General features: G+C 36.1%; 3 protein-coding genes across 4 annotated transcripts in view; all 3 read right to left on the reverse strand.

The window, feature by feature from the left end:
* plbd2 (phospholipase B domain containing 2) overlaps positions 1–2,366 on the reverse strand; it is a 5,841-nt gene extending 3,475 nt beyond the window's left edge. The window contains exons 1-6 of the mRNA XM_008335506.3: positions 2,132–2,366; positions 1,169–1,262; positions 924–1,082; positions 745–845; positions 444–658; positions 189–283 (exon numbers count right to left, since the gene is read on the reverse strand). Coding sequence (XP_008333728.1) covers positions 189–283; positions 444–658; positions 745–845; positions 924–1,082; positions 1,169–1,262; positions 2,132–2,334 — 867 coding nt within the window. The 5' untranslated portion in view covers positions 2,335–2,366. The remainder of the gene's footprint in view (positions 1–188; positions 284–443; positions 659–744; positions 846–923; positions 1,083–1,168; positions 1,263–2,131) is intronic.
* A 574-nt stretch (positions 2,367–2,940) lies between these two features.
* On the reverse strand, positions 2,941–9,987 carry rbm19 (RNA binding motif protein 19). Of its 2 annotated transcripts, none has more exons than XM_017043106.2 (24): positions 9,834–9,987; positions 9,543–9,725; positions 9,006–9,119; positions 8,845–8,892; positions 8,211–8,427; positions 7,771–8,045; positions 7,625–7,684; positions 7,429–7,507; positions 7,276–7,347; positions 6,971–7,177; positions 6,763–6,893; positions 6,543–6,670; positions 6,341–6,437; positions 6,127–6,237; positions 5,544–5,744; positions 5,366–5,435; positions 5,133–5,287; positions 4,979–5,039; positions 4,681–4,760; positions 4,283–4,338; positions 3,990–4,106; positions 3,771–3,876; positions 3,511–3,631; positions 2,941–3,200 (listed from the first exon to the last, which is right to left on the reverse strand). In XM_017043106.2, the coding sequence occupies exons 1-24, from the start codon at positions 9,867–9,869 to the stop codon at positions 3,118–3,120; spliced, it is 2,808 nt and encodes a 935-aa protein (XP_016898595.1). In that variant the 5' UTR covers positions 9,870–9,987; the 3' UTR covers positions 2,941–3,117. The 2 variants fall into 2 exon arrangements, with proteins under 2 accessions (XP_016898595.1, XP_024909062.1); XM_025053294.1 differs by having other exon boundaries at positions 6,971–7,198.
* Positions 9,988–10,861: 874 nt separating this feature from the next.
* slc2a11b (solute carrier family 2 member 11b) lies at positions 10,862–17,683 on the reverse strand. Its single transcript, XM_025053244.1, has 12 exons — positions 17,530–17,683; positions 14,710–14,808; positions 13,848–14,008; positions 13,630–13,754; positions 13,402–13,531; positions 13,161–13,309; positions 12,747–12,934; positions 12,545–12,655; positions 12,198–12,299; positions 12,032–12,107; positions 11,822–11,949; positions 10,862–11,715 (listed from the first exon to the last, which is right to left on the reverse strand). The coding sequence occupies exons 1-12, from the start codon at positions 17,563–17,565 to the stop codon at positions 11,521–11,523; spliced, it is 1,500 nt and encodes a 499-aa protein (XP_024909012.1). The 5' UTR covers positions 17,566–17,683; the 3' UTR covers positions 10,862–11,520.
* Positions 17,684–20,482: the final 2,799 nt, after the last annotated feature.

The raw sequence follows: 20,482 nt of genomic DNA on the forward strand, positions 1-20,482 counted from the left end.
ATATATATATATATATATATATATATATATATATATATATATATATATATATATATATATATATATATATATGGATATATTTTCTCCCTAACAGTTAAATTTGCTCTTAACACTTTGCACTTTAGCCCCAAACCCTTCTGTTTTGTTTTTTGTCAGAATTATTATTATGCTACAAAGAAGGTTCTCACCAAGCCGCTACTTAGGATGTAAAAGTCATCACCAGAGAAGATGGATCCAGGATAGGATGAAAAAGCCTGAATTCCCCCAGGAAGATAATAGTTATCTGAAAAAACACATACGGTTTATTTTTGAATAAAAAAAATAAAATAGAAAAAAACTCTATCATAATTTCAACTATGTTTATACAATAGTTTTTTAGAATTCATTCAATTATTCCTATTATTTATTTATAAATTTATTGTGGGCCTTTACTAAGTACCCACCTAAAGGAGAGACTTTGAAGGCAAACATGTATTTCTTCATAATGCGCAGCATAGCCTGATAAGTGTTCCAGGTGTCGTGTGACACCAGAAGTTCCTTGTTGTTTGGTAGGAGTTTAATGAGAGCAGAGCAGGAACCAGATCCAAGAGGCTGCAACTCGCTGGATTTGTTCAGAGCTGATTCTAAGTCCTCCAGGTCTCCACCCATCTGGAAAAGTCTGCATGCACAAAAAAGACAGACAACAATGACAAGCAAAGCTTTAGAAGCAGATTGACTGACATAAAACTGTAAAACAAAACTCACAGGAATCCAAATGGGTTGAAGGAAAGACGTCCCTGAGGAAATGACAACTCCTCATTATAGCTGTCCTCCAGACCTTTCAGTTGCAGCAGAGCCAGGTGAACCTGGCCATAAAAAATGCACAGTTAGACCCACTAGTCAGTAGTACATTTTTATGTGTAAACACACTTCCTTTGAAGTACCTGGTACCAATAGGGGGAATTTGAATTTTGCTCTATTTGGTCTTGAATCCACTGCATATTAGTTGTGATGTAGGCCTTCAGACGTTCACAGTAAGCTGTCTCACTCTTGAATGGTCCACAGTAGCTCATTAGAGTGTTCATCCAATGCTTGTATATGAGCTAAAAGACACACAAAGACGTAGGTACATATAGCTCAAGGACTTGAATTGTGAGTTGAAGCACAAGAAAAGCTTGTTTGCTCTGACCTGAGATGTGACAGCAGCTTCCACTGCACCGGCGGCGTAGGCCTGAATGCTGTCATTAAACTGACTGCTTGTTGTGACCTCCAAGAAAGACCAACTAACAAAAGGAAACATTTGGATTCATATCAAAAGTCATGTTTCATAAAATGGAAGTGTGTTGAAATTTTACAAAAAAAAAAAATAGTATCAGTATCTTGCAAATTCATTTTCCTCAGTTATTTTAATGCAATTAATTTTTTTACACATTCCTAAATATAAATGTCTAAAGATACTGTAAGTGGCACTGATGTACTTTCACCATGTGTACGTTTTTGTTAAAACACAAACATAAAGCAACCACGACTTGGGGGAGTTTTAATTCAAAGAGAAATTTGTATGTCCTCCTGTCAGTTATGGTTTGAGGGTCATGTGATCTAAAAACTACTGAGAGCAGCAGTTTGCTTTTTTTGTGGTCATTTTAAAGCCCTGTAATCAGCTGAAATGGCTGCATTTTGAATCCACACTCTGGTTTGGAATATAATTAGGTTATGTTGTTTTTAGGACAAATCTGGGATTGTAATTGAATAGGTACAGTCTGGTTTTCAGATCTACAATAAAAAAAAACAGTTTCTAAATTCATGCTAAATACTACTTTTTTAACAGTTAGTAATTAAAGTATCTATAAAAACCTTAAAATGGCAGTTCTTCTCTAGAAAAAAACATATACGTCATAAAGTTTCAAATAACCAAGATGTTTATATTTGAGAAGCTGGGATCAAATTTCGTACTCTTACTAACTTAAAAATGTTTAATTTATCAGAAAAATCCTAATGACTAAATTATTTGTCACTAACTCCTGGGTTCGTGTTTGATTAAAAACAGCATCAATTATCACTTTAAAATGTCAGATTGAATTATAAATTGTTGTTGTTTTCTACGTATAGTTCTCTGAAGCTCACGTAGAAACAATTAGCTCATCATACTCACCCTGTTGTTTTAATGGCATCAGTAAAATTGGCCCAGGCGATAAAATCCTCTCTGTATCCGTTCACCACAGTCAACTGACTGCTTTCATTGTCAATTACTGCGCTGCGGATTTCACTTCCCACAGAAAATGAACTAAATACAAACAAAACTACAAAAGCATTTAAAATTCTCTCGACTAACATTTTGTTTTGTCTGAACGCCATGTTTGCGTTCAATGGACAAATCACGTGACGACGCGGCTGCCTGGTCACCTGATCATAAACTTTCAGAACAAAAGTCTTTCTCGTTTACTAGTATTACTCCGTGAAATAACACAATTAAAATACACGTCATATTTATTTTAAAACTCTGACTAGACCATAACGATAAGATGTGTTAAAAGGATAGGATTTACCTAAACTATTTAAAATAATTTATATTTAATATAGATATATATAATATATATATTAATATACACTATATATATAATTTTTTTCTCTATACATAGTACAAAAATTAGCTTTTTAGGTATAATAATGAAGCTAGCTAAAATGCTACAACATGTTTATGAAATAAAAAAACCTGGATAAAAATAAGTGTTTGTTTTTCTTGCAGAGGTATCTGACATCAGTGAAATAAACACTTAACGAGTTTTCAAAGAGGAATTAAACTTTACAAAAAAAAATGGAAATAAGTAATTTATCTGAAGCATTTTTCCTATACAAAAGAACAATAAACGTCACTAAAACTCTGATTCAGCTGACATCCTTCTATTATATTGTCTTCCACTGTCTAATCCTGTCAGAGGATTGTCTACTACTGTGTCTCAGTATGACCAGAGTATGTAAAAATGGGCCAACAACAACCTCTCACTCTTTGATACACACAGTCACCTTAAATGTCATTTAGGTTGCTATATATACCTATAACATCTGGGTAAAGTTCACTATGTTTTTTACAGTATTGGTCTGTGTTTCCAAGATGATCGTATAAAGCGTTTGGACTTTTCAGTCTTCTGCGGCTCCATCTGTTTCCATATTTTCAAGAATTCCCTCCATCACCTCTGCCTTTCTTTTCTTTTTGGACACAACTGAAAAAAAAACAGGTGTTAAATAAATAAAAGAAGTCAATAGGAGTAAAACAAGTAGAATTACTCATACATGTTTTGTTCAGAGGTTGGATAAGATCTAGACAACCTATATATTATAATTATAATAAGACATGTTTTACTTGCTGTAAAGCATCATCAATTGCTCTGTAGGTCAAAAACGGGCATAAAAATAGATTTATAAATAGATTTATATGTGTTTTCACTAAAACAGGACTTGAAGCTAATAACACAGAAAAAAAAATAAACGAAAAAAAAAACAAAAAAAAAAAGTGTATGAGTTCTGAATTACCATGAAAATGTTCTGCCGTTTTTCGTCTCAGTGTCTCCACAGTTTCCTCAGCATCAGCCCACTCCAGCACGAGACGTCTCCCGTATAGATGAGTGCTGTGGCACAGAGCGGCAAATGCTTTCTAAAGAGATAAAGAGATTGAATTTAAATGAGCATGGTCACAGTATGTTGTTGTAGTACTAAACAACTTAAAATATCATATACTGATATTACTTTTATATGACCTATAACAAAACAGAAACATTAAATCCAACACACACCTTGGCATCTTGTTTAGTGAGGAAGTCAACAAATCCAAATCCTCTGTGGTTCCCAGAGCCAGTGGCTTTTTTTGGAAGACGGACTGTCTTCAGTTCTCCAAACGTACTGAAAGGATGACGGGGACAAAATTACAGCATGGACAAACAAAGTAAGAATAATCTTATGGCTCAAGCTTTTTAACTCATTAATTACATTAAAACAACAGGTTTGTCACTAACCAGAAGAGTTCTCGGATTTCTCTGACAGTGGCCTGGAAGGGAACGTTGCGCACCATGATCTTGGATCCTGTCTGTTTCTTGTCTACCTGCTTCTTCTTGCGGGTCACTTCTGATGTTCTGCACCAAAGTGGGAAAAATGTGTTGTGATTATACAGTAATTTGCTCAATAATAAACACATTTGAGGTGAAGAATGTTATAATACACCCTAACAGATTTGGTTTTTCATAAAAAACTAATCTCTATTTTTTTTAAATATTGAAAGATAACAATATATTTCTAGAGGAATGTTTACCTTGTAGCCCTTTCAGAAATCTTTAGCTCTAACTGGTGATCATCCACAGTGGAGCGCTAGAGAGAAAAAAAAAGAGATTGTTAAACTGAATATTAGTTTGTGTTGTTTAAATTGACAAATCGTAGTCATATCTTTGTCAAAAAAAGACTCTTCTTTGCTTGAGCAATGCCTCGAAAGTGTTCTTGCAGGAGACGATTACTTTTATTTTTCACATGATGTAAATTACCCATTGAGTAGCCGAAGTACGAGAAAGCAATTTTATTTTTCCCTTGTTTAATAGAGCAGATAAAGCAGTGGCTATAAAAATGACCTCGGGAACTTTTTTGAATGATTTAGATTACACTTCTGGTTCCAGCTGACAAATTAGTGTGAATGTGATGTGTAATGTGAACTGTTACCTGCAGCTGCCTCAGGGCTTTCTGTGCTGCTTCTGCCATGTGATACTGGACAAAACCAAAGCCCATGGACAGGAGTTTACCTGAGGGTAGAAACGTAGAACAATTTGTTGATGACAAAACATACACACATGTTTTTTGAGACCCAGGAACAATTTGTAAACAATCTGAAAACACAAAATCAACTAATCAAATATTGCATGCATGTAATTACCTTGACAATTGTCATAAAGTCTTTAATCTAAAGACTTGTTAACACCATTGAAAAAACACAAGACTCTGAATAATTTATTTTTATTACCTGTTTTATCTTTCTTCTTAGAGATGCTGCAGGACTTGACTTTTCCACATTTAGCAAATGTCTATGAAAAATACAGAAACTGACATTAGTTATTTTTTTTATCTTTCATATTTTTTTGAAATTAGAGCTTTGCTTGTTTCATGTACAGACTGACCTCTTGTAATGTCTCCTCTGTGGTTCTGAAATTTAGATTTTTGATGAAAAGCGTGGAGCCTGGAGCAGATTCTTCCTCCTCCTCCTCCTCCTTCTCTTCACCTTTGTCCTCTTCTAACTTTTTCTCTTCTTTTGCCAACTCATCTTTCACTTGCACTGCATAAACACATCTTTGAGACTCAGATTTAAAGAGTTAGTGAAGTGTTTTCTTTTCCTGTGCATGTAGGATTTTACCTGGTACAGGTTTAGGAGCCACAAAGACCCCAACAGGTGCCCACTCTAAATACAGTGGAACATGATGGAACTGAAAGATTTTGAGATAGAAAAAAGGAAAGAAAACAAAATGACTTTAAGTGTCTCAATTCAAAGCACATTTTGTGGTCAAATGACACAAATCAAATGTGATACACACCTTGCTGTAGGCCAGTTTAGTGAAGGCTCGTTTTGCTTCAGTTGGTTCCAGGTACTCAATGATGGCAGTCAGTCCTGATGGTGGAAGCAGTACTCGACCCAAAGAGCCGTGAGGTGAGAAGAGTTCCTCCAGCTCTGACACAGACACTCCAGCAGGAAGGTTTTTGACCAGGATGACTGTTTTGCTCCTCTCTGCTGCTGCCTGTACATACATTACAGACATAAATGAATGAATGTCATTAAGTGCTTTAATGAAATAATAACACTTTCCAACAGTATGTGCAAAAAACAAGTTAACATGTTAAATTTGACAGCCCAAATATAAATATGTGTATTAGACCAACGAATCTCTGTCTATGTTTTAGGGCCGGGCGATTCATTGAAATTTGATTTTGTTTACAAATTTGGCTTCTCACGATCATGGAAATAATTAAATAAAATGATTATTGTGCCAAGCGTGTGATGTCAGTGCAGTTGTTGTTGTAAGACATCAAAGAAGCATGAACACACTATGTTTGCGGTTCTTTGATGTCGTCCAACAACAGGGTCAAACATAAAGTACATAGGAGTTCACGTTAAAATACCTGACTAAACGAATCCAGACTGATACTGTTGTCTAGAAGAAACTGTCGTGTCTCCTGCACAATTTGTGTCTCTCCCAGGGCCATCCTTACTGCAACACTCCCCTTGGTTTCCTACAGACGAAGACAAAAACAATTTAAGAGTTTCAGTTAAGATTATGCTGAAAAAACAAATCGTGAAAAAGGAAAAAAAAATAAGAAAAAAAAGCCCCCTTACATGGTCCAGAACTTGGCTTTTAGTCGTGTTGTACTTTTCAGCAATGGCATCAGCAACTGCACTTGTGCCAACAAACAAAGTGTTCCAATTGTGTGAACTGGAGGGACGAAGGAGAATAATCATGTAAAAAGAAAAAAGTCAAAGGAAGACACGAAAGGAGAAGCAGTTTTTCAAGGACCGTGTATAGTTGAGTTCAACAGACCTGGAGCTTGAAGCTTTAGTCTTTGCATCTCTTTGTCGTTTGTAGGATGAAGAGCCAGGACCTCCAGCCTCTGAAGGTGCAGTCTTTTCCTTCTTTAAAGTAGAGGGAAGTAGATGAAGCATCCTTCCCTAAAGGCACAACAAAGTTACAATATTCACTCTAAGTGTATAATATTGAAGCCACTACCCGTGTTCTAGGTTGAAGAGGTGATTAGAAATACCTGAAATACATGTCCATCTAACTGAGTAAAAGCTGTCACCGCATTCTCTGGTATCATGTAGGTCACAAAAGCAAATCCTTTCGGTTTCTTTGTTATTGCGTCGATTGGGAAGTGAATTTCAGATGTAGGACCTGTAAACATCGTATAGTTAAAACCCAGAAGACTGTCTGGAATATGTCATCCTACAAGCCATGTTTTCCTTATGCACCATGTTTATCAAACAATTCTTTGATGTTGTCCTCGGTGCAGGAGTATGGCAGATTTCTGACAAAAAGTCGCCCAGACTCTGCAACATCTTCTTCCTCTTCATCATCCTTCAGCTTCCTGGTGAAGTTTCTGTCAATTTCTTTGTCTTTTCTGTCTCTCTTGCCCCTATAACTGCCGTCTACTGAGAACACCTCGATGTAACGACCACCTAACAACACAATAATACCAACTTTATGTACTGTTTAGCGGCTCGAGTCTTTCAAATTAGAACTGGCTTTAACATATCAGGGTTTTTGTGTTTTTTACCTATGTAGTCTTTATTTTTCTTTAAAGCCTTGTTCACCTCTTCTTGGGAGTGTAAGTCCACATACACATAACCTGAGGGAGAGAGTGGACAATGTTCCAAAGCTCATCAGTACACAGTCTCTGTAACTGGTGAAACTGATTCAACAAACAAACCTGTTCTGTTTCCACTTTCATTTCTTCCAATCCTAACAGCTGCAGGTTTCAGTGGGGTCATGAACTCTCGTATCTGTTGCTGTTAATCATGTACATAAGAAAGTGTTACAAGTTAAACACATTAAATTAATGCATCATTTTAAAGCAGAACGTTTACTGCTGCATCTTTAAAATGAGAAAATCTATGTTCAGTCACCTCTTTAACAGTGAACGGCACTCCTCTCAGCTTCACTGTGAACTCTGTCGTTGGCTCCATCTGCATCAAAGAGACATGGGTATTGAATAGGAAGCCGACCCTAATACAACTCTTCACTGGACAGTACTGTGTATTTGAACAGTCACCTCCTGCATGGCACTTTTCTTGTCTTTTTTCTGTTTCTTATCATCATCTGAAGCTGAAAGTTTGTTTTTTGAGCTTTTTTCTCTATCACCACTCTCATAATCACTGTCAGCATGCTGTACTGAAACAAAATCCTCATCTTCATCAGCATTGTCTTCATCATCATCATCATCTGCATCTTCTTCATTCTCTTCCATGGTGTCATCTGTCTGTGCCACCTTGGAGCGCAAGTACTCCATATCTGACAGGCCAGACTTCAGAGCAACTTTAGCTTCACCTGAAAATCAACAACATGCAACAAAAGAAAACAGATTAAAGTGGTACAATAATAAAACTTGTTTTATAACTTAAAATACTTCTTTTATCTGTATAAGATCACAGGATACAGTTTCTGAATTGATCTACAGCTGTCAATTTTAATTAGAAAGATTACCTAGATTACCTTTTTCATTTTCATCTTCATTTTGATCCTCATCATCAAACTCATCTGAGTCAAAGTTCAGGTAATCGTCTGAAGCAGGCTTTTTCTTGCTCTGAGCCTGGATTGCCTTGTTGTCGGACACAGCTGTTTGCTGCAGTGTGTCATTGACCCAGGTTGGTACTTGGCTTCGATTCTGATGGACTGACAGAAACTCTTGGAATCCCTGGTCATTTTCCAGCTAAGGTGAAAAAATGAACAGGAAAATGTGAGTTAAAAGTGCACTAGTCAATTAAAAAACATACATGTATTACAATACATGCTTTTTCTTTTATTAATGAATACATTTTCCCTGTACATTTACAAGAGCATTAAATTAAATGTAAATAGAGTTTTAAGTTGTCCAAGTAGTTTTTAAGTTATGTCTTTTTGTTGCTTGTTGAGTCTAAAAACTCCAAAACCAAATGTAAATGTAATTCATTGATTACTTAAATGAACAGCTGACATGTTAGCACAAGAGCATTCTTGTCGACACTATTCTAGTTTATTCTAGACTTTCCTATGCTATTCTAGAAAAACCTGTTCTTTCTTCAACACACTGGTATTTTATTAACATAAAACTGAGTATAAAGGAACAGTCAAAATACATTATACTCACATTTTCAATAGTGCTGTCAACTGCATTTTTCTTCTTTTCCTTCTGTTTCTGAAGACCAGAAAACAAATAAAGAACCTTTACTCTGCATAATAAGAGTTACTTTTTTAGAATAGTTTTGTTGAAAAATGACCCAGACTTCCAAATGATCTTTCTTCTCTTACCTTTTCACTGCCAGTGTCAACAGGAGCAGGCTGTTTGTCTTGGTCTGAGCTTTGAGTGTGTTTACTCCAGGCTTTGGCCTTAGTGGGATCCCCAAATGCATTGCACACCTCCACCTGGAACAAACATGCAAACATCATGATGGTATCGTTTATTCTTCAAATCTAAATTTTGAATCAGATTTTGAACAAACTTCAAAGGACTAAAATTCGATGTGATGAACTGTGACCATTTGAAAGAAAAGAGTTTACAAAAGTAACTAAACCTGGGTGTCACCAAGAATCTTAGTAGGTAATTGAAACATACGACGGAACAAAAACCACAAATATTGTGTTCAGATATTGTTCATAACATATTCATGGTGACGTAAATGACAAGTACAAATAATAACTGCTTCTTGTGTCACATCAAGAAAAACTCATTTATGCGGCGGAGCTGAAGTTGAAGCGTCAAGGTTATTGTTACTGTGTTAAATATGAAAACATTACATCGCCGTATAAACTGTTATTCAACATTGCCTAAAAAATATTGTATCTCACAGTGACTCTGGACGTGTCCACGAAACTTCTGTGAAAGTGTTTCTGGGCTGCATTCGCCTCATCCTCTGATTTAAACCCAACGAAACCAAACTTGCGGAATTTCCCGTCCTTGGTGAACTTCAGTGAGCAGTCGGTGACAGTGCCAAAGGCAGCAAACATGGACCTGAACCTGTCCTCCTTCATCTGTAAACACACAAGTACACACGATAGTAAAGTTACATCTGCGGGTTGGCTTCAAACTTAAATACAGGTTTATGGTTTTTCACAACAATTTTCTGGAAATACTCTCACCCCGTTAGGAAGGTTTTTTACGATGAGTCTCGACATGTTCGGTGGTTGTATACAAACGAATAGAGAATAAAGACCATTAAAAATGTCAACAAAAACAGCATGGACCTTTCACTGCGTCGCCATGTTGTGAAGGAGGAGCTTTTTCTTTCTCTTCTTCTGAAATTACAAGCGATAGCTGACATCCCTAATGTCTATCATCGCCATCTAGCGGCGTGGAGTTTGAAAGTGGAATTTTAATGAAAAACATTGCTTATGTTTTGGAAGATTAATGTAATGGACTGGTGAATTGTCTATGGTGTAACTTGCACTCCTATGATGATTGCTGGGATGGCCTTCAGTTTTCCGAAAAAATTTACAGTTCTTCGAGAAGGATCATTTACTCAAATTAAAAACTTAAAACAAAAATTATCAAATTTTGTTGACAAATAGCCAAACACATTAAAATCAACTCTATATTATAGTTGCACAAAAATATTATATGTATTTTAAAACCAATGAAACACAGTAAGATATGATAGTAATTTCATACCAGAATAATTTTAGACAGGAGCAGCTCTATATTCATCCTGCTCAGTGAGGCATAGCGTTTAAAGAAAAACATCAAATGAAAATATCTTAAAAGTTAAAACAGAAAAAGATCCTTTGAGTTTTTTTTTTTCAATCTTATTGTACTCTCGTGTTATAATGACAATAAAGACTATTCTATTCTATTTTATTCTATTTTAGTGCACTATAATCAACCATAAACAATGTCAAATATTAACCATCTGATCATAGTTCCCTCATGGCCATCATGCTTTCACAGTTAAGCCTAATATAATTCATCATGCCATTAGCTGTATATTTAGTGGGTTTCTGTTAAAACAAGGACCTGTTTTTGCCTGCTTTTGGCAAAATACCATCCTCTGCTTGAATGAAGTGGCTCTAAGGCTTAAAAATATAAATTGTTAAACAGAAAACAGAAAGTTCAGTGAGTATACTATGTCCCTAAAGTGACTGACTTCAACTCCAAAAGTCTTCACAACTTTTTTATTAATCCACAACAACAACCTTTTCATACTTTTTCAATAATCCAGATGTATATAACACAATTAGGGCTGTCCAAATGAATGCAATCATTGCTTTAATTAATTACTGGAATTGATCTGATAAACATTTATAATGCATGGGCAGAATGATGGTTACTGTATACCCAATAATTCCACTTCAACACATTCTACAAGCCAATGTCAAGATCCACAGTATTGTCAAAAATTAACCAACTCTATGAAACTAAATTCTGAGTTTTGAGCTTACTTGACTTTTTTTTCATAGTAATAATTCAAGCCTTTGGATCAGTGACAAATAAAACCATTGTGAAACACATATATTTACAGTATATTGATTAATAATGATTAATCATGTCTAATCCAGAGCTACATTGTTAATAATTAGATTAACATATTTAAAAAAATTGGCAGCCTTTATATCTACACATACAACTCCTGCAAATATCATCTGGATTAAAGTTCTGTCTGTAGCTTTCCCTCCAACAGTAGCAATGCTTTTGTGCTAACAGCTCAAAAATGAAATGCTGGAAGGCTGGAGTGTCCCCTACAAAACAAAAACATTTACAATTTAGCTCCCTTACATTAAAAGACATTTATACAAAAAATGACTCTTTAGTGGAAGAAAACTCCCAACATCTTTATATGGATGTTGACAAGAGTGCCCCTGCAGGGCTGTCAACTGTATCGTCCTTTCTTTTCCTAGATGATTTGAACTCATTCTGGATTTCAAGGAAAGTTTTGTTCTTGGTTTCAGGAACAATTAGCAGAATGTAGATGGCCACCGAGGAGCAGAAAACCAAGAATACCAGGAAACAGTACTGTTTCAGCTCCAACTGTGCAAAAAAGAGAAGAATCACACATTATATATAAAAAAAATCAAACAAAGGGTCATTCAGAAGTACAGGTCAGATACCACAAAAATGACTGTTTGATACCTACCACAATAAAAGGAAAGACCATGCCGATGAGGAAGAAGCTGGACCAGCCCACGGTTCCTGTGATCATGTAAGCTGCAGGCCGAGAAGTTTGTGTGAATAACTCTGTGGTCAAGATGTTGGTCACGCCACCTTCACACAAAAGGGGAAAATCTAGTTACACTATTTTTACTGCAGGATACTTGTACAGTCCAGCTCAAACTTATTCAGTTACCTGGTCCTAGCCCAAAACTCAGGATGAAACCAAAAACACACACTGCGCTCAAATACGACAAAACTGGGCTGGCATCCTGTGAAAAGAAAAACACACACCATAAAACAATGATTTCGACTGACAATTCAAATAGGATTGGCCAGTCTTTGGTCTGGAGCTTAAGTACCTGAAAGGTGAGTGACAGTGTGAATAGTATGCAGCAGATACTCATCAGTATATATCCTCCGGTGATGAGGACTTTTCTTCCCAGGGCATCGATGACCATTCCCTGTGTGAAACATATGTTACAATGGCCTTGTCATTCATTTGATGGATGGTTTTTGGATTTAATATTAAGTAGTATTATTATTAACATTCCTTCATTGTCATCATTAGGGATGTCACAGTTCACTTACCTCACAATATGTGTATGATATGATTAACATTTTTTTTCACGATACAATTTTAGGCTTTGTCCGAGATTTGCTTATTGCAACAAAACAGTTAAAAAAAATACTTTAAAATTATACTTACACATGTTAAAGCAGTGAAGCACTCACAGACCCCAGTGCCTACAGTCACGTATGGTATTTTATCAACAGAAATCCCGGACCGTTTCAGCACATAATCTGTGTAAAAGTATATCTAAAAAATAAAAGGAAAAAGAAATAAACAAAATTTGTCTTTTTTTGGACAATATGAGCAGATTGAACACGTTGAGTGACAGGATACAGACAGCATTAATGCCGTTAAGCTGTTGTACAGCACTGAGCAGGATGACCGTCAGGAGCTGCCAGCGAAGACTGCGATCAGCGAACAACTCCCATGGTTTTATGCTCTTGAAACCTGATAAATGATTCTTCTCCTGTTCTATCTCCTGGAATTCAATGTCGCAGTAATGCACACTGTGCAGTTGCCTCAAGGCTGCAAACAGGAAAACACATGACATACGTGTGACACTTTAATTCTTCTCTAACAGCATCAGCAGAGGCAGATTTTGGGGAAATAACTATTAAATGGCTGCCGACGTCAAAGAGGTTTTGTTCTCACATCAAAACAGTGTAGAAGGAATGTGATCATATGCTCAACATCAACTCATGAAGACAGCGTTTCAACTACACTGTATTTAGGACTGAGAACACAGACTCACCCTTTTTGCAGCCTTCTACATCTCCTTTGTCAATCAGCAGGTAGCGAGGGCTCTCAGGAAACCACGGCAGGATGAGGAGCTGCAGAATGGCAGGGATACTTATGGTGGAGAGCAGGATCGGCCAAAGCTCTTCTTTACCCAGAACCTCTCTGTAAAATCAACCCCCAGTTTTAATCATCACCTTGTTTAAGTTTGGTGTAAATTAATTCAGATATCTTTTGTTGTTGAAAATCATGTGTACTTGAGGCCCATCACTTGTCCGGTCAAGATCCCGCCAGTAATAAAAATGGAGGTAGCCATTCCCATGGAGCCACGTAAGGACGTTGGAGCAATCTCACCCAAATACAACGATTGAACACAAAGCCCAATACCTTAGAAACAGAACAAGAAACACACTAAATAGTTTTGATAATAATAATAAAAAAATGTGAAGTAAAGTTCTCTTTCAACGTGCGTCTAAATCATTTACCTGCATTTATTCCGATTAAAAAGCGTCCCACTATGAGCAGTTCAAACAGTCCTGTTAGGTAACTCAGACCCATCAGCAGAGCAGCTGCCAGTGCAAACATGTTATTGGCCAACAAGGTCCCTTTCCTGACAAAGTCACATTGTAATGGAAAATGTTAAATAAAAAAAAACACATAAAAAAAAAACAACACTTTACCAGGAAGACCCTGGATGCCTTACCTTCCTAGTTTGACAGACATGGTCCCACCTATGGTCGCTCCTAAGAGTCCTCCCAGAGTGAATATGGACACGATGGTCGACCAAAGCAGGGTGATACCATGCTGAGTGATGTTCATTTGGTAGCGCTGCTTCCAGGTAGAATTGATGAAATCGTGCACATACTGTGTTGGCGACAAACAAATGTACACGCATCACTATGATGCAGTTTCATTATTAAGAAACAATGGTTATTGGTAGGAAGCTGTATATGGTACTGTACAAAGAGAAGGCTAATAACTTCAGATACAATGAATAGTACATCAGTTCAAAAAATGTTTTAAATGTTTTCAAACAGACTTAAGAGAGTTGAGTTTTTTTCAACTTCCATGTCACTGAACTCAGTATATTTAGTTGACGGATCAACTTAAAGATAGCCAGAAAGATGATACTGATTAATAGATTTTCAGGCCAGTGAATGATGTTTTTTTATATAAATAATCGACTTAAATAACAATATTAGTTTTTTACACAAGCTTAAATAAAGATCTAAAAGACTGGCAAATCAAACCTCTGAAAATGTAATACTATACTAATGATAATACAGATATGGATATACAGTAGATATTCAAATACTTTATAGCATAGATTTCCATTCTCATACGGTGTATTTTGAAAAGAAATAGAATGTTTGTAAAATATAAACTTACTACTTTTTTAAAAGTTTTTTTATCAAAATATGCAGTATATAAAAAATACTTTTCAAATAAATATTCAACTGATTCAAATGCGGAAAATTTGTTTGTTATTTGCTGTCGTTTAAAGCTTAATTTAATACAGAACACTTAATGAAAGGTTAGAACAGAAATAAAAGAAAGTCAGTTACCGCTGTGGGGGCGTTGATGACAGAAATACTGTATCCATACTGAAAAGTTCCTCCAATGGCGGCAGCACAGGCAGCAAGAAAGAGTCTTTTGCTTGGAACCTGAAAAACAAAATTCAACAAAAGATAAAAGTGAATCAAAACAAACTTACTGTTACTGTGCAGCAGCTTCCTATACCTTCGGCTGAGTAGCATCTGTAGCTTCTTTAATGAGCAAAGGCTGATATTCATTAAAGCTCTCCATGGTCATCGCACTGCTGCAACTACTGCAGCTGCCGTTGCTGCTGCTTATGATAAAACTGATGTTTGACTATCTGTTGTTCTGAGTATCCCTCACACACTGGAGGCATTTTGCCACTAGATGACACACAAACAGGAAACAAAGGGTCCATCTGATTTGTAGCTGAAAGGCAGAAAATAATCGATGCTGGGCTGTGGCGTGAAAATTTGCTGCCTTTCTGAGAAAATGCTTCACCGTCATTAGTGTAATTTTCAAAGCAAAATTAGCCACAGTAGCAGTGTGGAATAAAATCTACCCATCATTAACATTTCAAAGAAGATGATTGATTGTATCATATAATACATTCTACTACATATCTATCATAGTCTCTGACCTTGGGGCCACTGTAAGAAGGAGTTACAACATATGATTGAAAAATTAAGCTGCTGAAAAAATGTTGTTAAAGAAAAAAAAACACATTTCCACATGTTTAGTCATGGAGTGTCACACTGTGTTTTATTGACTTTCATTACTGCCTAAAAAGAACTCAAGAAAAGCTTTACTTCAGATAAACAACATCGAACTGTACACTTCCAGAGACTTATCAAAAATAACTCAGTGAAAAACACTGATTCAATTATTTTTGAGGTATAAATTAGTCATTAAATAAAATATTTGGATTTTAAATAAACTGATACAACGTTTATTGTTTTCCCCATTAACTCTTTGTTAGTTAAATTCTTAGAAACAGTTTTTGGTATGAATCTTTTTTAGGTTTTTCAGAATAAAGGTCATGTCCTTATGAACTGAATGAACTGCACATAGCTGAATATGTTTTTAAACACACTTTAGTGAATTAAATGTAAATAAATCTATGGTAAGGAAAGCACTCGCCACTGGTCAATACAATGTGATAAAACGTCTGTGAGCGTGTGTGCACGCGCGTGTGCACGTTAATATATATGATGTGAGGTTAGACATTAACAGTCCACTTGAACTCACTGACACCGTAACCATAGTATGTGCAGACAAACATGCTGGGATTGATGATGATTCCATTTGTGGACTCAATATATAAGTAAACAAATTTCAGAATGTTAATGATAATTTTACCCCCATTAGGGTGGAACATTTCTGTGGTTATTTGTGCTGTACAATCGGTTAATTGTTTTTGGGTTTCAATAATATGTAATGTTTCTATAGACGAGCTTCCACGTTGTGGCTACTAAACCGATAATATACTAATAATATATGATTATTAAACTGAACTCAGCATTTTAGACACAGTGACACTGGTGACAGGAAACCTCCTACAATACACTGACACAACTGTTAAATACAGTTTTTTGTCCTTTTATATAAATCTCTTGTTTATTATGGTGGAACTAAATTTTAAAATTGGTCATAAATAATTTATACGATAATTAATATTCACTTAACACACCAGGTTAGGTTTCAGCTGAGGAGTTTACACAAGTAGAAGGATTTCTAAACAATACAGAACAATAAACCTAGTATAAATAAAACCTTTATCAGGAACACAATATAATAATTTATACCATTATTAATGATCTAGAACAGTGGTTCTCAAACTTGTTGTACTCTGTACCACCTGAGAAAAGACTGAGCTCCCTGAGTACCACAATGATGACCAACATTAGAATATAGCAGCATAGGCCTTCACTGTTAGCTTACACCACACAGGAGAGATGCTTATAAAGATGTTTATGTTTAAATGTTGTATTAATTGTGCATGGTATGGTTCAGATTTATTCAATTGAAAATGTAAATGTGAAAATATGAATTTTCTCAACGTACCACTAGAGAGCACTCGCGTACCATTGGTGGTACACATACCACAGTTTGAGAACCATTGGTCTAGAGGGGAAAAAAACCACAAGAGGGTATGGCTGCCTAAAAGTACAAACTCTTCAAACAGTGCTGGTTACATTTATGTTTAACTTGGTTAAACAGAAACAGAGTAGTTCAACTTGGTTGAAAACAACAGTGAAAGAAGGTATCATTGGAAATCTGTGCAAATGGAAATATTGAATTTTGGTGCTTATTATACACGGCAGGAACAGAGTATGGATCACTGGAAACACATTGACAAATACAGTGGATTCCTTGGGTTTTCATGGGAAAATTTCAACTTCTCAGTGAATGACTGACTGGCCTGCAAAACCATAAAATCTTTAGTGACCAATGGATGTTTATCCATGAACAGGTCGAAGTGACCCACATATATATAATATGAATAAGAACAAATGTCAATTTACAACATTAAAATTTACACTGTTTAGCCCTTAGCTATTATTATGAAAATAATAAAAAACTAAAAATACTTTTAGCACATTCCTAAATCACATCATCTATTAATTTTTGTTAAAACATGGTATTGTGCCATTTATTTAAAGCATCATGTTTGCATTTATTGTGTAAAAAAACCCATGGATTTACCCAAGTCTAGTTCTAAAACTCAACAGTTGATTAATTATAAAGCACTTTGACATGTGGCATGATGCAGTAGATACTGGATGTGTCTCAGCTGATGCATGAAAACACAACATGTAATTTAATTTGATGCTCAATTTTTACCTCACCTTCCTCTTTGGCCTTGATTCCTCCATGAAATCCATTTTTTTGTTTTGGAGCAGACGGTGTAGTAATGGATGTACCACTTCAGTAGAAGCTGTTCAATAAATGGAGCCTATTGTAAGGTGCAGCATATGATCTGAGCTGTGAGAGGGAGCCTCATTAACCCCTTCAGGCACATTACTGTGTGGTGCCCTCTGCTGCAGAGGACAGTCTCCTCCTGACCCTTGATTGTCAGAAATGTAAATGAGACACCTGATAAGAGTGAAGACAATCATTCCAATTGTCTCTGAAATTAACAGCTGAGTAAAATATTGCTTTATGGCCCATGACTGAAAGAAAGATTATTTCAGGAGCAGCCAAGGGTCAACAGATATCTGGAGGCTATAGTCTAAAATCTAAAATAAAAGTGACATAAAAAGAAAGTGAGGCAGCCTAGAGGTGGTACTTTGCTACTGGGTCTGACCACAAGGCAACGCTTTTAAGGAAGACGATTTGATAAGAACACATCGCAGACACCAATTATTCCAGAAAATGTAAAATTACATAATTTTAAATTGTGAAAAAACTGAAGTCATCACGTGAGGGCTGGCTACACTCTTGAGCAGGGGTCACCAACATGGTGTCCAGAGGCACCTGGTAGCCCCCATGGACTACCTTAGGTGCCCATGGGGTATGTTCTGAATATAAAACTAGTGAACAATAGGGTGAAAACTTGTACTGTGACTGTGCTTTTTGAATCAGTTAAACTTACAATGATATTCAAAAAGGTCCAACAACGATGGTAAGAAGAGTGTCTACTGTTGTATGTCCCAGAACTGATTATTATTACATTGTTCTAGAAGTCTGTATCAAACAACTAGCTCTCTGTATTACTGAGTACCCTTGAAGTAGCTCTCAGTTTCAATAAAAGTTGGTGACCCCTGCTCTAGAGTCTAAGGCTTTGCTAGCGGTGGCTTCTGAGCCAGTTATAGCACCTTTAGCCACATTGCATTGACTCTCTGCATGATCACATTTGATGTTTGTAAGTGGTCCAAGTTAATTGACTTTAGGGAAAAACGGTGTTCAACATGACCTGCCTTTTCTTCTTGACTGTAAGAAGAGAACATGCTAACTCCAAAGACCATTAGTCACCACTGATGTTGAATAGCCTAAGGCAGTGGTCCCCAACCTTTTTTGTAGCAAGGACCAGTCGGCCAGTATCAGCCGTTACTGTTGAAAGATCATTAAATGTTCAAACTAAACCTTTTATACTTTATTCTGTTAGCATCAGAGTCTGAATGACCTGTTGGTTTGAAAGATTGTCAGATTATATTTTAATTAAAAAAGTAAAAGGGATATGACTGGATTCTTTTTGAATGAAGTAAATTAGTAAAACTGAAGTACATTTTTTCACAGTGTCACAGTACCATATGACCTATGAACTGTCATCGGTCCCAAAGCCAAGGGTGAGGACACCGTGTCTAAGGTGTGGATCATTTAGGTCAAACAGAGAGCATAATTTTGTTTGTGGTATTGTAACATTTAATGGTTTGTTACAATATCAAGGGTGTACGGTCGCACAAAGCAGGTGATCCTCTGAGCTATGGTACTTAAAGGGGAACCTTATCTTGACCTGTTATCCACACAGAAGATACATGCCAAGAGGTAGGTGTCACAAAGTATGTTACTATGTTACCAAAGTATGTTACTATGTTACCAATCAGTACTTTTGAAGGCTAACTGCATTACATGTTCTCCTTTTGACAAAGTTAGATGGATGAACCATTATAAAACAATAGTGTTCTATCTAAGCTGATCTTCAAAACATTCAAATTACATTTATATCACCTCCTTTAGGACAAGAGGGTGTGGATAACAATAACTTGAACTTTCTGAACACTACTTTTCACTGACACAATCTATCATGCCCGATGCTTTATGTGGTTTTATATTCCACAGTATATTCTTCTACATGCACAAGCAGCATGGTGAGAAATATTTCACATCTTGACCAGAAGATTTTGGTAACTCCTCCACATTGTACCTTTACATAGTTGCCAGTATTCATTTATAACTAGGTTTCTGGGTTTTCAGAGAAACACATGACCAAAGTGTTGCAAAGCTTACTCAGAAAAACAACTTTTAATCCTTTTTAAATCCTATTTTAAAATAATTTCTTTACGTCATTCCAACAGTTATGATCAAACATGGTCTGTGAGGGTATGGGTGATGAGGAAAATAAAAACCACATATGTTTGTGTTAATTATTTACAATTACCTTGTTAAACTTTTAGGTTCCTGTGTGTTAGACAATAGATCTTGAAAAACTGCCAAAGACAAAAAGCCCCACTTGTTTTTCTAACTTTCCCAGACTTTTTAGATAGATGTTTAAACTAAATCATTTGCAAATATATATATATATATATATGTATGTATGTATGTATTACATATATGTATGTATATATACAATTGTTTATGATTTCCTGGCCATTTTTCAGACAAATATGAATGATAACACTCTAACACTAATATGGTTAGTGCTTGGGAGAAGCAATTTATTATCAAACAACTGTGTTTACTCTTTTTAAATCATAATGACAACAGAAACTACACAAATGACCCTGATCAGAAGTTTACATACCCCAGTTTTTAATACTGTGTATTGCCCCCTTTAACATCAATGACATCAAAGCTTGGAGTCTTTTGTGGTAGTTGTGGTTGAGCTGCCCATTCTTCTTGGCAAAAGGCCTCCAGTTCCTGCAAATTCTTGGGCTGTCTTGTATGAACTGCACGCTTGAGATCTCCCCAGAGTGGCTCAATGATATTAAGGTTAGGAGACTGAGATGGCCACTCCAGAACCTTTACTTTATTCTGCTGCAGCCAATCGACTTGGCTTTGTGTTTTGGATCATTGTCATGTTACAATATCCAAGTAAGTCCCATTCGCAGCTTCCGGGCTGGTGAGTGCAAATTTTCCTGA

Source organism: Cynoglossus semilaevis, chromosome Z, assembly GCF_000523025.1.
Source record: "Cynoglossus semilaevis isolate Cse_v1.0 chromosome Z, Cse_v1.0, whole genome shotgun sequence".
In the NCBI taxonomy this organism is placed as follows: domain Eukaryota; kingdom Metazoa; phylum Chordata; class Actinopteri; order Pleuronectiformes; family Cynoglossidae; genus Cynoglossus; species Cynoglossus semilaevis.

Excerpts from the sequence above, each read along its gene's own strand:
- rbm19 (XM_025053294.1), bottom strand. The coding sequence starts at position 9,869 with ATGTCGAGACTCATCGTAAAAAACCTTCCTAACGGG. Across the intron at positions 5,040-5,132 it reads CAGAGGAGACATTACAAGAG|ACATTTGCTAAATGTGGAAA; the intron begins GTCAGTCTGTAC and ends TATTTTTCATAG. Across the intron at positions 3,632-3,770 it reads TCACTAAACAAGATGCCAAG|AAAGCATTTGCCGCTCTGTG; the intron begins GTGTGTGTTGGA and ends TTATCTCTTTAG.
- slc2a11b (XM_025053244.1), bottom strand. The coding sequence starts at position 17,565 with ATGGATTTCATGGAGGAATCAAGGCCAAAGAGGAAG. Across the intron at positions 14,809-17,529 it reads AATCAAGGCCAAAGAGGAAG|GTTCCAAGCAAAAGACTCTT; the intron begins GTGAGGTAAAAA and ends TTTGTTTTTCAG. Across the intron at positions 13,532-13,629 it reads TTTAATCGGAATAAATGCAG|GTATTGGGCTTTGTGTTCAA; the intron begins GTAAATGATTTA and ends TCTGTTTCTAAG.